Source organism: Lontra canadensis, unplaced genomic scaffold (assembly GCF_010015895.1).
Source record: "Lontra canadensis isolate GAN:19392208 unplaced genomic scaffold, GSC_riverotter_1.0 scaffold55, whole genome shotgun sequence".
NCBI lineage: Eukaryota > Metazoa > Chordata > Mammalia > Carnivora > Mustelidae > Lontra > Lontra canadensis.
In genome coordinates, this window is record NW_022631049.1 from 6,108,447 (window position 1) to 6,121,168 (window position 12,722).

General features: G+C 39.6%; 1 protein-coding gene across 1 annotated transcript in view; it reads right to left on the reverse strand.

The window, feature by feature from the left end:
- SYT16 (synaptotagmin 16) overlaps positions 1-12,722 on the reverse strand; it is a 260,532-nt gene that overhangs the window by 134,690 nt on the left and 113,120 nt on the right. Inside the window, exon 2 of the mRNA XM_032875244.1 lies at positions 7,467-7,643. Coding sequence (XP_032731135.1) covers positions 7,467-7,643 — 177 coding nt within the window. The remainder of the gene's footprint in view (positions 1-7,466; positions 7,644-12,722) is intronic.

Consider the following 12,722-nt stretch of genomic DNA (forward strand, 5'->3'; position numbering starts at 1 on the left):
ATCTATTCCATAACTCAAAATAAATTATTGTGCAATCCAGAAGTCTGTAAATTATATAAAAAGCATTTCAGTGACATGTATAGTTTTCAGTTATCCTATTAGAAAGAAATGGGGGTGGGTCACCTGAGTAGCTCAGTCAGTTAATCCTCCAACTCTTGATCTCAGCTCAGGTCTTGATTCCAGAGTTGTGAGTTCAAGCCCCCCATTGGGCTCCATGCTGGGCATGGAGGGAAGGAAGGATAAAAGGAAGGAAAGGAAGGAGAGAAAGGAGGCTGAAAGGAAAGAAGAGGGGAAGGGAAGAAGGGAAGGAAGGAAGGAAAAAAAATGCTGAACTTTTTTTTCAATACCAAAATATTTGATTCATTTACAATTCCTCTGAGTCATCTAAGCCCAAAACCAATGCACAGATCTACAGATGAAGAAACCTAGACTCTGGGTATAGGTAAAATAAAATACAGTGTTAAGGATGACATCCAAACCTCCTAGTACAGTATGGATTGTACTGTGTATACAGTATCCTTAAAAAAATAACCCACCCTTTTCTGCCTATAATTAATTCATCAATCATACTAAATAAAGTAAAAAGAAGTTGATGCTTGTTACTTACAACTGTAAGATGAGCACATGATTAAATGTCTCACTCCAAGGAGCAAAAAATAAATAAAAAAGAGAGACCATTCTTACCTGCTGGTGAGTACCCTTTATATTTTTATTTTTGTATCTGTTTTAGATCATGATTCATACCATTTTGTAAAGCTTGTCAATGCTTTTTCTTATTTGGGCATAAAAGGAAAATATAAGTTATCAAAATCATTCAGAAGACACTGGAACTTTTATCAATGGAACAGCCAAACTCTTCTGTTTGGGTGAAATTCACTAAAAACTTGTAAAACTCTCCAAATCTTGAAATGAATTGGAATTGGTTGTAATTTGGCAACTCTGAGTAATTTTTAAAAAGTAATTATTTTTCTAAACACCTAATTTTTAAAATCCCTGTATAGAAGTAAACTGCTGGTTGTGTCATGGTACATGTGGCGCTTTGGAAAGGGAAATGTCTTAAAGAGAAAAGCTCGCTTAATGACCAAGGCAGAACTGAATTGAACTAGTAGGGAAAGAAACGCATGGGGAGCCACCAGATGGCTACGTGATGGGCAGAAGCAAGGGCAGGTTTGGCCAGTGTTGACACTCTGCTCACATGCTATCCTTCCTGACCTGAAAGGGGAAATTAGCAGTGAACCTACCCCCACATCCATCAATGGTACTCCACCCTGGCCACAAATTTAAGTCACCTGATACTCTTTGTAAAGCAAATGATTTGTGCTGCCACTGCCACTGACACTGTCACTCTCGGTTCTGATTTAGTTAGTTTGCCATGGGATTGGGAAACTGTTTTTGTTTTCTAACTGTCCCAGGATTGAGACCCAGTATAGTTCAACGGGGCTTACAGTTGGAAAGCATGCTCACTGATGACCACAATCCATACTGTAAATATTTGGCAAGGTTTTTTGCATCTCTTTGTAAGAATCGTTCTAACCCCTGGAAGATGCATGTGGAATATCACTGAGGAAAATGGGGAAAAGAGAATCATATCTAATTCTTCATCAACTCTCCTAATTTGGAATGATTAAAAAGGACTTCTGGGTTATGCCTTCACCTCCTCCCCCTCCTGTACTGGCTGAATGGTGGCCCCCCCAAAAAGGATAAGCTGACATCCTAATCCCTGAAACCCATGAATGCTGGAAGGGTCTTTGCAGATGTAGTTCAGGATCTTGAGATGAGATCTTCCTGGATTATCAGGATACGACCAAAACCCAGTGATAGACGACACAGAGAGCATAGGCACACACAGGAGAAGGCATTGTGGGGATACAGGCAGAGCTTGGAGCTAGGAGAGCGTGGCCCTGCTCACACTGATTTTAGACTTCTGATCTCCAGAATTGTGTCAAAAATAAATTTATGTTGTTATAAGACACCAAGTTTGTGACATTTTATATGGCAGTCACAAAAACCAAAAGCTCCTTTTCCTTATTTTTTCTCATCCCAGAAGTTCAAAAGCATTAAGTAATAGACTGAGTTGGAAAAATTAGGTGGGCAGGGAAAAAAAAAGTGTGATTAAGATCTGAACCTCTGGCTTTGGGTGCTCTTCGACACAACTCCCAACTCTGCCACTTAATAGCTTAGGATCTATTTATTGAAATGTTATTGGCAAAGTTGTGTTTGAACAAATTCTGACCTAAATACAGAAATGAAATAAAAAATATTTAACAACAGCAGCCATCATAGCCCAAGCAGAAGGAAATGGCGCAGAGTAGAGACCCCTACTGGACCAGAAGCCAAAGTATTTAGTTGTAAGTAAAGAGGTGAGGGTGATCTTGGGGAGGCACCAGTCAATTGGGCCTTCTTTTCAACTTGGGGGGAGAAATCACTGCATTTTAACCACCTTGCTTCTGAGCCCCAGCTGACACAGCATTACTGCTGAGCACTAGCTGACTACCAGCTTTCCCTAAATGTGCAAGAGCTTGTCTTCATGTTGTCTCATGGCACTCTTGTCTTTCTCTGTGGCCCCTCTTCCCATGCTCAGTGCTGAGAAACTAAACCTCAGGTTGCCCACTCAAGGTAATTCAGTCAATTTCATTTTGGATAAATACCAGTCTTTGGGATTTCTACTTCCACACTCCTTTTCTGATATATCAGTGAGCACAGGTGTAAGCTTGTTCACCACCATGTGCCATTTCCCACTCGGGGTCCCCTGACCTTCTTAGGAATTGGCCTCTACCCCTACAGCTCTCCTTGTGAAGTGTTCATATCTGCAGTACTTCCTGGTGATAATTTCAGGCTACATGAGCTACACAATTTTCAAGACCCAATGCAAAGTGAAAACATAGGGACCTTGGCTCAAAAATCATTAAGAATTTTAAGACAGCAACAGCAGAGCATTAAACCAAGCACAGTGTCTCTTCTAGGCACGGATACATACCAAAGAAGCAGACCCTAATTCCAGGAGGCTCCATGTAGTTCATTCCTAACCTCTGCTACAGTCCTGCCTCATCCCAAGTTGCAACAACTCCCTGGCAGGCTCATGGACTCTCATTCCTTTGCTGTCTTCTCCTACCCACAGGGCCTTGCACAAACTCCTAAATCCCCTGTGACATCAACTGCTCATCTGAAGAACTACAGGGGAGGCTTTTCAATTTCTTTCTCCTTCCATTCCCACCAGTGTGTTCTACCCACTGCAACTGCCCTTGGCCCACATGGGACATAAGTGAGACCATCTCCTACCACAGTTCTAAATGGGAAGCACAGGGCACTCTACTTTCTGCCTCCTCCTCAGGCCATGTTGGCATCTGATCTCACCATAACTACTCCAACCCCATCCACATCCACCACCCTTCTCAGGGTCCAGACAAGGTCTCAAATGCTCTGTATCTTTTTGCCTGACATCTTTCCAAGCCATGGGCTGCCCCTTCTAGCAAAGGAAGGACTTTCTTCTTCCCCTCCTTGTCTGGGAATAACTCCCCACATAGCATATCCTCTACCCCTTCTACACTGTACCTCTTAAAATGAAGCTTTGTTCCAATTTCTAAATGTTGTCTTTGATATATAAAGAAAGGTTTTGAGGGAGAAATTTAAAAAAAAAAAACAGAAAAAATTCCTCTCATTCTTTCTTGCAAAGCTAGGCTTCTTTAAAAACTATTATCTCACAATGGCAGTTTTATTTTTAATCAGGTTTTTCTCTCAATGCTGAACAATGCCTCCTTTGTTATAAGTAGTACCCGCCTTTCTCTAAACAACACTCATACCTTGCATAAAGAAATCAAGTAATGCATGTAACATACTTAGCAGGTGCCTGGCAATATTAAATGCTAAATAAGTGATAGCTGTCAGTTGTCACTGCTTAATTATTATTACTGTCTGTGTTATTAGGAAGAAAGATCTGCAGTTTCTTTCTCCCCTTACCAAGTCCAAATAGAATAACATGTGTAAGTTCTTTGAACTTTGAAAACTTTATAGCCTAAAAGAAAGCAAAGTATTTTTGTCAGGTAAGTTATTTTGCATGATGGCTTCAGAAAATAGATTGTCACTCCTGCCTCTGTAATATTACTACGCAGGTGAATTATTTTATTCTTCAGAACCTCACACATATTGGATTATAATGATTAGCTTGCAGATAGCCATTTTTGACCTATAAAAATGGCATTTCATATTCTTCAATCTAAGAGTGGGATGTTCTAGTTGACTTTCAGTAATTATTGTTAGTTCGCTTCCATTCATAGGCTGAGGTCTAAAGAAGAAATTGCTATGATAACCCTAAGAATCCAAGAAGAGTACACGGGAGAAATTGGGAGAAACCTAGCCCAGACTCAACACTGAAAATGAGGACTTAAGGCCCATAGAGGTGAAGTGAGTTTCCCAAAATATCACAGCTAATTAGTGGCAAAACTAAGCTCTGGCTGTCTTCATCCTGCCTCTTTCCACCATATCAGGCTGCCTTCCCTACTTCTTTACATTTGCCAAATTCTGTTGAGAACATCCCAATTTCACTGAGATATCAGTACTCTGAGGATGGTAATTAAGGCAAATATCAAGACTTAGATAAAATCTGGGGTAGATGCACATTTTTCAAAAAGACTTTTGATCAGTGATAATTAGACTTTTTACTGATAATTAAACTTTTAAAGGGAGAAATGTCATATTGAAGGTGTATGGTTCTTAGACATTATAATTTGGAGAGTCTCTTGATTAAACTATTTTTAAAGCTCCCTTTCTATGACCCTCTGAGTTTGAGACAAGGATTTTTCAGTGTTTCTTCAGCTGACAGCTTCTGGTTCATGTTTTATTGTTATTGTTTCAACATTATCTTCAAACCTCAACTTATTTGCAAGTATAATTCATAATTGTCTCTAAAATACTCAGACAACATGTCAAACAAGACAAAAAAAATCTTAAATAGCTCTAACCTTAGCTCTCTGTACCCATTATAGTTTGCAAAGGAGAAAACATCACCAACTTTAATCTCCTAATTTAAGTAATGAATACAATGTGTTCATGGGTGATGGCATTCCTAGAAGCCATTACTGTGGCTGGTACTTTGTTAATGCTGCACAGCTACAGTTCTATTAGGACTTTCACTCTAAGCACCATGCTGGTAACTTTACAAAGGTAATTCATTAATCTAGATCAACCCTTTAGAGGATGTACTGATTATCTCAAAATACAGATGAGGAAATTAAAGTTTAGAATGGTTCCATAATTTGCCAAGATCACACAACCAGCTACTTAAGAGGGGGAAGTAGAATTGCTATGAATCTTACCTACATACCAACCCATGACCAAGCAGAAGCCTACTCATCCTACACACGTATGTCCCAGCGGGACAGTAGGGGCTCGACCATTTGTAACTCCCAGAATTCACACGACAAACTCTATTTAAAATATTCCATTCTGTTTTCAGAAGAGGAGTCAGATGCCCAAAACAGTATTCAAAAGATAAGTCTACAACAGCAGCAATACCAAAGAGATCTCCAGACCTGCAATTTACAGCACCTATATTACCTCCTGTGTTTATTTAAAAATAGGTACACACATTCTTTGATATTCCTCCCTTCAAAAATGGAACATAATTTCCTTCCCTTGAGTGTAGGCTATAAGTACAAAGCAGTAAATGACTAGCATATGGTGGAAGTGACAATGTAGGCCTTCCCAGACTCCATTATAAAAGAAACTGTGGCCTCTTCTTGCTCTCCTTTCTTGGATCTCTTACTCAGGAAAGCCAGCAGCCATGTCACAATTATAGTCCAGCAGCCCCAAGGGGAGGGTTCCGTGCTGGATAGGAACTGAGGGCTCCTGCCATCCTGGAAGTGAGTCTATCAGCCTTGGTCAAGCCTTAAAATGACTGCAGCTGACATTCTAATTGCATCCTCATGAGAGATCCTGGTCTATAACTGTCCCTTAAGCCATTCTCAAATTTGTGAATTTCAGAAACTATAAAATAATAAATATTTGTTGTTTTAGGTGCTTGTATTTGGGGATATTTATTATGAAGCAATAAATAATTATTACACATTTATCTCTAAATATGCCTTTTCTTACAGCAATAAAGTGGAACCATGACTACAAAAGCTGCCATATCAATAAGCCAAATATATTCCTGAGTTCAGGCTCACCCCAAACATACCCAGGAGGCAGGATGAGTAAAGGTGTATTCCTCAAGGACTTGGCCCTGCTCAAAAAAATAAGATTGTTGAGGGCACCAGGGTGACTTGATTGGGCATTCCACTCTTGGTTTTGGTTCAGGTCATGATCTCAAGATTGGGAGACTGAGCCCCTCATCAGTCTTTGTGTTCAGTGCAGCGGTTGCTTGAACCTCCTCCTTCAGTGCAGAGGTTGCTTTTCTTTTTCACTTTCCCTGTGCCTCTCTCTCTACTCATAATCTCTAAATAAAAAGATAGCTAGATAGATGATAAAATCTTAAAAAAAATAAATAAGATTGGGCACCTGGGTGGCTCAGTGGGTTAAAGCCTCTGCCTAGGGCTCAGGTCATGATCCCAGGGTCCTGGGATCAAGCCCCACCTCAGGCTCTCTGCTCAGCAGGGAGCCTGCTTCCCTTCCTCTCTCTGCCTACTTGTGATCTCTGTCCTTCAAATAAATAAATAAAACCTTTATAAATAAATAAATAAATAAATAAGATTGTTCCTCCATCAATGACATCATTTCCCATATGGGGCATGGGAGAGAAAGTGAGAATTAAACTCTTTAAAAAAAGAGAGAGAGAGAGAGCAGAGTTGTTACCTGTAAGATAAGAGCACTATCTTTAAATGCCCAACTTCTGTGTGATGATAACCTTCACTCCATGGTAACCTCTTGTAGCACAAAGTTCTACATTTCAGCAATTGAAAATAAAAGTATGTCCTTTAAGAACAAGAAGTCAATTATTTCTTTAAGTATGTTATTTTCCTCCAACAAATTAAAGGCGGTTAGTAAATGATATAGTAGATTCAGTGAGCTAAATGAGCAAAAACCTCTCTTTGAAAAAGTGGCTATTGCCGTGTGAGGTGGGATGTGGCCATCAGCAAGGAAAATCTCAAACACAGCCAACTGAAGCGAAATGTTAACAATGCTCCAACATAAGGAGACTAAAACATATCAAGGCTCTTGTCAGTGAAAAACCATTTTTTTTCTTTTTTTTTTTTGTCAAGCATTAGTCAGAGAGAAACTCAACCCAGACATTTAAAAAGCTAAGATGACAGGAAGTGGTGGTCAGCCTCTTCCCATCTGCTCTTCAAACTCGAAGGAGGGCATTACTTTCATAAGGCTAATGCATTCTTCGGTAATGTCCATTCATCATGTCTACCACAGCTCACGTGTGATTTCTTAATGGGGTCTATCCTGGAAACAGGGACACTCCTCCCCTGACCCAAACCACAGCACATTGCCAAGCTCAGGAGAATGTAAAGCATCATGCTTACCCAGCCCCTCACGAATCCCAGTCTTGTCTTTAGAGTGCTTCCTTTTCCCTCGCTGCTCCAGGCATGGAAGGCCTATTTTTTCTAAATATATCTTCTTGTTGATGAAGAGGAAGAGGACGACCAAAAGAACAATAAAGACCCCAACTGCCGATAAGAAGCCAATAGCTTCAGGAGGAACTGGCAAGAGAACACAAAAGAAAAAAGATCATCACAATGAAAATAAACCAACTTTTAGATCTAACAAATGATCAAATTTGTGTTTATTAATTAGAATGGCAAATACTCTATGAGTTTTAACACTTGCTGGCATTCCCAGGACTGCGTATAGGAGAAAGGAAAAAAAAAATACTGTTGCCTGGTACAACAAGCAAGGCTGGTTCTTCAGATGATAGACCTCTATACTTAGGCACTTGTGCTTTTTCCTATCCCCAGCCTAATATTCAGCTTCAAACACAAACTATAAGAAAGATATCTGTCAAGTGGGTTGAGCTAGAAATGGCTGATCAGTGTTGTAAAAGCAAGTCCCTTAGCAACTCCTGGTTGGCATCTGCCTTTGGCTCAGGTCATGATCTCGGGGTCCTAGAATCCAGCCCCAAGTCGGTCTTCCAGCTCAGCGAGCTCAATAGGGAGTCTGCTTCTCCGTCTCCCTCCACCTCTCCCCTTTTCTGCTCTCTGTCTCTTCTTCTCACTTAAAAAAAAAAAAAAAAAGAGTTGAGGGAAATTGGAGGGGGAGATGAACCATGAGAGACTATGAACTCTGAGAGACAATCTGAGGGTTTTGAAGGGACGCGGGGTGGGAAGTTGGGTGAGCCTGGCAGTGGGTACTATGGAGGGCACGTATTGCATGGAGCACTGGGTGTGGTGCATAAACAATGAATTCTGGTACACTGAAAAGAAATTCAAAAAAGAGAAAAAAAGCAAGTCCCTTAAAAACACAGCAGCCTAAAACTTAAAAAATAGTCACTCGAGACAAACTTTCAGACATCTTCATTTATCAATATTTGCATTTGGAGAAAAATTCATTTCCTGGATATAGTTTTGCAAATCCAACTATGCAATGTGTTGCCAATGGTGACAAGAAAATTCTAATCCATGTAAGAAAGCAGAAGTATATTTTGACTGGTTAATATTTTGGAACTCTAAAAAAAATGAAATCCCATCTTCCTCATCATCATCAAAATCTCCTGAGCTTCTGAGCTTTATTTGACCTTGGTTCACTGCTACACAGTGTACCTTAAAGATTCCCAGCCATTGAGTTCATCTATGAGGTGCATGTACCAGGAAGACAAGAACTAATTCAAGATTGAAGGAAGACTTCTGTAAGGAAATGACATTTGAGCCGAGACAACACTCAGTAAAGAAACCCAGAAAGCAACCTGATTAAGGAATTATAGAGCAGGTGTCAATAAGAGTTATTCAAGGGAGTTGGATATATGGAAAGCTTATGAAAATGAACCTCCTACATGCAGCTTTAATTCTTGGGCAGGTTTAATAGACTGATAATATGAAGGGATAATATTTACCTCATCCTACCATCCAGATACAGGGACAAAGGATGGTTCAAACGGGTTCCAATGCCATGGAAAGATAAAGAAAATAAATGGTACTGCCTCACAGAACCAATCCAGTGGCAAGCCAATAAAAGAACAAACAAACAAACAAACAAACAAAAAATAGCAGACAAGATAGTAGCTTGGTAGTCTACAAAATGATAGTAGTGTCTGCTATCACAGCCAACATATACCATGAAAAAATAGTATGTACATATTGATTATTCCCTCTGTCTTCAGAGGAGCGTAGGTAGTAGTTCTAACTGGCATTGGTTCGGCAGTTATACTGACTGAGAAGAAATCACTCTCTACCACTTATGATCTGCATGGCCTTGAGCAAATTATTTAACCTCTCTGCGCTTCAGTTTCTGAAGTAATGAAAGGAAATAATAAATACAGCTATACCAAAGATTAACTGTGGTAATGCATGGAAAATAATTGGTGTGGCACCTGACTTACAGTGAGTTCCCAAACCGAAATAACCTTCTTCCCCAATATCACCATCATTATCTTTGCAGAACTGTTAAAATATCTAGGAGCAGTCATTTAAAAAAAGAGATGCACCTCTATGTTTATTGCAGCATTATTTATTATAACCAAGATAGGGAAGCTACCCAAGTGCCTATCAATTGATAAGTGAATAAAGGGGATATGGGATATATACCCAATGGAATATTATTAAAAATGAGATCTTGGCATTTGCAACAACATGGATGGGCCTAAAGGATATTACGCTAAGTAAAGTAAGTCAGACTAAGAAAGACAAATACTATATGATTTCACTTATATGTGGAAGCTAAAAAAACAAAACAAAAAAAAAAGCAGAAATAGACCCATAAGAGGAATTTGAGAAACAAGACAGAGGATGATAGGGGAAGGGAGGGGAAAATGAAACAAGATGAAACCAGAAACAAGACAGAGGATGATAAGGGAAGGGAGGGGAAAATGAAACAAGATGAAACCAGAGAGGGAGACCATCCATAAGAGACACTTAATCTCAGGAAACAAACAGGGTTGCTGGAAGGGAAGGGGTGGGAGGGATGGGGTGGCTGGAGGATTGACACTGGGGAAGGTATGTGCTATGATGAGTGCTGTGAATTGTGAAAGACTGATGGATCACAGACCTGTACCCCTGAAACAAATAATACATTATATGTTAATAAAAAGAAAAAGAGACCCAAAAATACAAAGAACAAACTGATTGTTGCCAGATGGGAGGGGTGGGCAAAATGGGTGGAAGGGAGTAGGAGGTACAGGCTTCTAGTTATGGAATATGTAAGTCACGGGGATGAAAGGTATAACCTAAGGAATATAGTCAGTGGTGTTATAATAGCATCGTATGGTGACAGATGGGAGCTACTTGTGGTGAGCACGACATAATGTATAAACTTGTCAAATCACTATGTTGTACACCTGAAACTAACGTAACATTTACATTAACTAAACTTTAATTAAAAAAAAAAAAAGATATAGCAGGGGACCTGAGTGATTCAGTCAGTTAAGCATCTGACTTCAGCTCTGGTCATGACCTCAGGGTCCTGGGATTGAGCCCTGAGTTGGACTCCAGGCTCAACAGGGAGTCTCCTGTCCCTCTGCCTCTGCTCATTATCATTCTCCCTCTCTTTCTCTTTCCCTCTCAAGTAAATAAAATCTTTTTAAAAATATCTAGCAGCATTCAGATATGACATGCATGCACTGCTTTGTTCACAGTCTGTGCTCTGGACCCTATCTCCATCCCTCTGATCAAAACAATTATCTCTCTTTGTTTTTACCCCACATACATGTATTTTCAGCTATTTCCCCTTGTAAATACATTTTTTCACCTGCCTTAAAAACGCATCAAATACCTCCCAACCTTTCATAGCCTCTCTTCACTACCACATGTTCCTCAACTGTAGCCCTTTCTCTTTTCCCCTTTGTAACCATCTTCTGAGTATTTCTTATACTCATCTCTACTTTCTTACCTCTGAAGCCACTAGCATCCTTTACCCAGACTCCCATTGATCTCCATGTGCTCCAGAATTACCCCCTTAAATCCTTTCCCTACACAGTAGCCAGGGAAATCCTTCCGAAATACAAGTCTGATTTGCTCAACTGCTCTCCTAAAACCTTCTGTAATGAAGTGTGGCCCCCGCCTCAAAATATACATCCACCCAAACTTCAGAAATGTGCCCTAATTTGAAATAAAGGTCTTTGCATATGTAATTAGGATAGGATCTTGAGATGAGATCATCCTGGATAAGGGAGGTCCTTAAATTTAATGATGAATGCCCCTACAAGAGCCCAAATAGGAAAAGACAGAGAAGAAAGCCAGTGAACATAGGAGCAGAGACTGGAGTTACAAAACCTCTAGCTGAGGAACACAGAGGGTTGCCAGCAGCCACCAGGAGCTAGGATAGAGTCACAAAACAGATTCTCCCTCAGAGATTCCAGAAGAATCAACCCTGCTAACATCATGATTTTGGACTTGTGGCATCAAAAACTAGAAGATAGTGAATTTCTGTTGTTTTAAGCCATAAATTTTCTGAGAATTTGTCTTGGTAATGCTAGGAAATGAATATACCCTCCAGTAGCTTTCCATTACCCATGGGACAAAATTCAAATTCATTAACTAATTTTATAAAGCCATTCATGACCTAGCTAGAGATTTCAGCCTTTATTGCTCATCACTCCTCAACATCAAGCTTTTTTTTTTTTCAGCATTAAACTTTTATTGCCAGTATATTCACCTACTTCTGGTCCCCCAAACATAGCACATCTCCAAACCTTTGGATAAGCTATTTCAACTATATGAGGCAAGAGAGGTAAATGCTTACCTCTCTTCTGGCTATTTCTGATACTGTACTTCTTCTGAAAACCTTACTTGTTCCTCCTGACCAGGCTAGATGATTCTACTATGTGTTCCCTGCCACTGCACCCCTGGCAGCTTTTCCAACAGTTTTCAAATAAGACATAATTTCATAAGAACTGTACTTCAATTACTCATTGTACTCTCAGTGGCTAACATAGGGTAGGACTCCACAAATAGTTGCTACCTGAATATATGTTGAACTCTTCTTTATTCAGCCATTGATAAATGGACCAGTCAATGAAAAAAAAAAAAGAAAGAAAGAAAACTTCTGGAAAGGAAAGATAAACACCAAGTGGGTCAGTAACACTAAACAACACAGGATTGGATTTACATAACATTAAGACTTAGGAAAAAGAGAGTTCATCTATCATTCATATGCAGAAACATTTGCACATAATGTCATTTGTTAATGAAACTAATTTGTTATTTTTGAACAAAGTATATTTTTCCATTAGAAAACAACTTGAGGGCATGGCTGGGTGGCTCAGTTGGTTAAGCATCTGCCTTTGGTTCAGGTCATGATCCCAGGATCCTGGAATCAAGCCCTGCATCAGGTTCCCTGCTCACTGGGGAGCCTACTTCTCCCTTTGCCCGCTCCTCCCCCTGTTTGTGTGCACTTGGGTGCTCTCTCTCTCTCTCTCTCTCTCTCTGACAAATTAATAAATAAAATAAAATAAAGCAACATGAGGCTTATTAAATAAAATCTGCAAAATATAGAAAAAATTAATACAACCATTATTAAGATTTTGTGTACTTCCAGTCATTTTGATTACTGGGAAAATACTAAATTGTCTATATTGATTTTACCTTCTAATAAAACATTTTTATTAGATTAAAAGTTCTACTATTTGTAGA